Below are 4,826 nucleotides of genomic sequence, written 5' to 3' on the forward strand. Positions count from 1 at the left end.
TTCTGAGAACGGTATTTTTATCTCCAATTGCTTGAAGATATCCATGAACCGTCCAAACTGCTTTTCTTTATCCTTTCTTGTGTATATTTTTGGATAGGGAAGGGGCCTCTCAACTTCTTTTTCTTTTCTTTTTCTTCTCTCATCCTCTTCTTCTTTTTCTTTCTCTCCACTAACACTATTCTCATTTTCTTTTCTCTCATTCTCTTCTTTTCTATTCTCACTCTTTGTCTCATTTTCATCTTTTCTTTCATCACTCTCTTCTGAGTTCTTTTTCTCTCCACTCACTAACAACTTACCACTTCTTGTAGTGATTGCCTTGCACTCCTCCTTTGGGTTGGTTTCAGTATTAGCTCCAAAATCTTATCAGGTTTTTCTTCTAGCTTCTTGGCCAGTTGGCCAACTTGTATCTCCAAATTCCTTATGGATGCTTCCGTGCTTTTGTGATTGGAGATGGATACTTGCATGAATTGTTGAAGAGTGTCCTCCAATTTAGAGGTCCTGTCTGATAAAGAGGGGTGTGGTTGGTATTGTTGTTGAGGTGGTCTGTTTGAAGGTCCATCTTGTCCTTGGCCCATGCTTGGGTGCGGTCTCCATCCTTGATTAAAGTGATTGTTACGGTTTTGATTACCCATATAGTTCACGTCTTCTTGGGTATTGACCTGCATAGCACAATGACCATTAGCATGTTCTCCACCACACAATTCACACCCTTGATGTTGGGCTTGTGAAACATTCTGGAGTTCTTTTGGCAATTGAGAGAGTTTGTTCATGAGTGCTTCAAGCTGTTGGGTCATTATCTTGTTTTGGGCTAGTAGAGCATCCTGAGATTGTAGTTGAAACACGCCTTTTTGCTGAGCCCTTTCATTCTGCAATTCACTGTCATTTGCAGCCATGTTTTCTATTAGCTCATGGGCTTCTTCTGGTGTCTTCCAACGGATATTTCCTCCAGCTGAGGCATCTAACATCAATTTGGTTTGGGATCTTAATCCTCCCAAAAACATGTTGAGAACAGTAGGCTCATCAAACCCATGAGTGGGTGTCTTTCTCAGTAGCCCTTTGAATCTGTCCCAGGCTTGACTCAGAGTCTCATTGACATCCTGCTGAAAAGATGAAATCTCCTGTTTCCCTTTGTTAACCTTGGACTGTGGAAAGAATTTGTTGAGGAATTTTGCCACAACATCTTCCCACGTAGTGAAGCTATTTTCAGGGAAAGAATTCAGCCACATCTTCGCATTACCTCCCAAGGAGAATGGAAATAAACTGAGCCTTATTGCCTCATCTGGCACTTGATGGATCTTTACAGTGTTGCAAATTTCCAAGAAAGTTGCCAAATGATTATAAGGATTCTCGTGTGATAGGCCATTGAATTGATTACTTTGCACCAGATGGATGAGAGCAGGCTTCATTTCCATGTTCACAGCATTTACCCGTGGTCGAGCAATACTATTAAAGTGGAGCGGTTCTGCAAAAGTAGAGTAGTCTTCCAAGGTGCGCCTTGCTTGTCTATCACCACTGCCATTCATATCGTCACCCATATCCCCCATTTCCTGAAGAGCTGTGGAAGAGTTTGGTTGCTCAGAGATTACAGGTGCGGGAGAAATGTCTCTCGAAGTTCTGTTTTCCCTCCTTCTTTGGCTATTGTTTCTTCTTGCTGTCTTTTCAACTTCAGGATCTAATAGAAGAGGTTCAAGTGATGGTGTGCTTCTAGTACGAATTTTTCTCTGCATTCACTAAAAACAACAACCCTAGAGCACAAGATTAACTTTAAGATCAATACAAACAAATTTATTCACATTATAAATAATATAAGAATAAAGCCTAAGTTGGTTAAGAATTACACAACAGTAAAGTACTAACACCGAGTCCCCGGCAACGGCGCCAAAAACTTGTTAACTCTTTGGCAAGTGTACCAAATCGTTCAAAGTAATAAACCGGTAAGACCGGATATCGTTTCCCAAGAGACTCGTGTAATACTTTAAAACCGTATAATAAGTTAACTAACTTAGACTAAGAATAACATCATTTTGGTATGATTCAAGTGTAATAAAATTTACATTCATAAATATGTGATAAAATGAACGTCTTAGAGGCTAAAAGATTGAAAAATGGTTAATGGATAATGAAACAATATGGATGAGATGTCGGAGAATGATTGTAATTACTACGCTATCATGCAAATGCACATTACTACTTCATCAATTGATTGCGTTTGTCAACCTTCCTATTATACTTAGACCCAATTCCTTGGTAGAAAAAGCCTAGACTCACTTTTGCAGTCCCAATTCCTTGGTAACCTAGAAAGTTCATCTGCATTACAATTAGAGGTTTATGACAACTAAAGGATCAAGCTCCATTCCTAGATACAATCTCCTATAGGTGTTAATTCCAGTTCAAGATCCACACAATATTTTCCAATATCTAGCAAATCTTAGAATCATGCTATGGTTGATCAAGTCACAACAAGCTTTAAGAGAAGGAAATTAAACACTCACAATCAAATGAAAGAAGCTTAAATTCATTAAAACTCAAGTGCATTTACATGAAAGTTTCGTAACTACATCATTCCCCAACAAATTGAAATTAGTTCTCCATAGTCATGGAGAACTTGAGCTTACAATGGAGAAAAATGGAAGAATGGGGATCCAAGGAGGAAGGATGGAGAGTTTCCACTGCCCAAAACCAGCTCCCTTAGGTCCGAAAATGGTGTTTCAAGCTTCAGCCGTCAAGAAGATGCCACCCTCAGTTACAGAATGCTTTAAATAGATCTAGGGTTCCAGGTCAGCAAAGGTCGCGCCCGGGCGCCCCTCCTCAGTCGCGCCCAGGCGCGAAGCTCTCGTAGAAGGTCGCGCCCGGGCGCCCTCTTTCTCGCGCCCAGGCGCGGAGCTCGCGCAGATGGTCGCGCCCGGGCGCCCTCTTGGTCGCGCCCAGGCGCGGAGCTCGCGCAGATGGTCGCGCCCAGGCGCCCTTTTGGTCGCGCCCGGGCGCGAGGCTTGCGCAGAAAATGTATCCTGCCTCCTTCTTCTTGGGCGCTTAGGCGTGAACTTCCTTTCCTGCTCCATCAGATCCTGCTTTTGAATCCTTTTCTTGCTCCCATTCTTGGTAAATACAGTACTTCTCTAACAGCTTGCAATTCGCCTACAAATTTGAGGAATTAATGATGAAAACTTGTATGTAACGCTTAAGCTAGACTTATTCGCAAACTTAGATAAAAAGGGAGGATTAAACATGTTTCAAGCTTAAAAAGGGTAGATTTGGTACAAGAATTGGTTCAAAGATAATGGTAAAAATTACCGTTATCAATTATGCAACAATGTAAGCAAAGTTTTGAAAACTTTTCTCTTTGAAAAACTCTCACAGAACACTTGAAAAAAGTTTGTGCAAAGACACGAGTTTTAATTGATTCATCCCATAATGTAATCGACTTAAAACTGTTGTTTTGCCACACAATTAAAATTCAACATTACTGCTTGTGGTTTTTCTCATCCAAAAACATGTGTCATGCATTCATGTATAAAATCACATATATAACATAGTTAAATGCAATGAACAACACAACAACAACACAATCATGTTCTCATAAATGCATATAACATGTAAGCATAGAACATGTAACACATAATACACATGTGTTATTAATTATGCGTTGTCATCATCGAAAACTCAGATATTATTGAGATTGTGGGTTCAGCTAAACTAGTGCTCCCCCTATCAACAATCTAAACACTAAGGGAGCAAGTCAATAATGAAAGATTAAAAACTTGTCTATTGTCCCAGCCAACTACAATTGGCATATTTTATAACCAAACCCTTAAAGGAGAGGTTATTAAAGCTGATAGATGAACTAGGCATTGTATGCTTGAATTAATGGGGAATGTTGTATAATCTAATTCAAGTAGTTATATTAGTTAGATGACTTGTTGTTAGTATTGGGGAGCTTAATTTAGTCCCACATCACTTAATACTGTGAGATGTTGTTTTGTATTTAGCTATATAAGCAATCATTTATAAATCTTGAAAGATACAACAAAACATAAATATATCTCCTCGTGTAGTCATGGACTTAAACATTTGTACATTGAACCATGTTAAATTCTTGTGTGCTCTGTGGTTGTAACTTTTTATGATCTTCCACATAAGAAAATGTTTGGTTTTGTTCTTAGGAATCTTGGTTTAGAGTAGTTGTGCGAGCTTTTTTCAAAAGCAACGAGAGCAATGGTAATGGAAGAAGTATGGCAATGGAAGAAGGGAAGGTGAAGATTTAGAAATTCAATGGCAGTGACTTCGGGTTCTGGAAGATGCAGATAGAGGACTACCTATCTTAAGAAGTTATATCTATCTCTAAGAGGACAAAAGCTAAACGACATGGAGTAGTCAGATTGGGAGTTGTTAGATCGACAAACACTTGTTGTGATCCGACTGACATTAGCCAAGAATGTTGCATTCAACATCATGAACGAGAAAACAACCACAAATTTGATGTAGGTATTGTCAAATATGTATGAGAAATCATTCGCAACCAATAAAGTGTATTTGGTTCGCAAGCTAGTCAACCTCAAAATGGGTGAAGGTAACTCGGTTACTATTAGGGTAATTGGATGTTGAGGGGCATTACATTACTTTTGAAGATGGACATTGGAAGGTAATGAAAGACAATCTTGTTGTTGGTTATGGAAAGAAGCAATGATCTCTTTATATGATTGGAGATGATATCATTTGTAGAAGTTGGCAACGGTTTCTCTTTGTGGCATCAAAGGCTTGGGCATATGAGTGAGAAAGGAATGAAACTCATGATCTCAAAAGATAAAATACCTAACTTGAAGCATGTT

General features: G+C 39.2%; 1 protein-coding gene across 1 annotated transcript; it reads right to left on the reverse strand.

Annotated features, from left to right (window-relative positions):
* Nucleotides 1-284: 284 nt before the first annotated feature.
* Nucleotides 285-1,727, reverse strand: LOC128195274 (uncharacterized). The gene has a single exon (XM_052872512.1). It carries the CDS (start codon nt 1,725-1,727, stop codon nt 285-287), a length of 1,443 nt encoding a protein of 480 aa, XP_052728472.1.
* Between the last annotated feature and the right edge of the window lie 3,099 nt (nt 1,728-4,826).

This window comes from Vigna angularis, chromosome 2, assembly GCF_016808095.1.
Source record: "Vigna angularis cultivar LongXiaoDou No.4 chromosome 2, ASM1680809v1, whole genome shotgun sequence".
Taxonomy (NCBI): domain Eukaryota; kingdom Viridiplantae; phylum Streptophyta; class Magnoliopsida; order Fabales; family Fabaceae; genus Vigna; species Vigna angularis.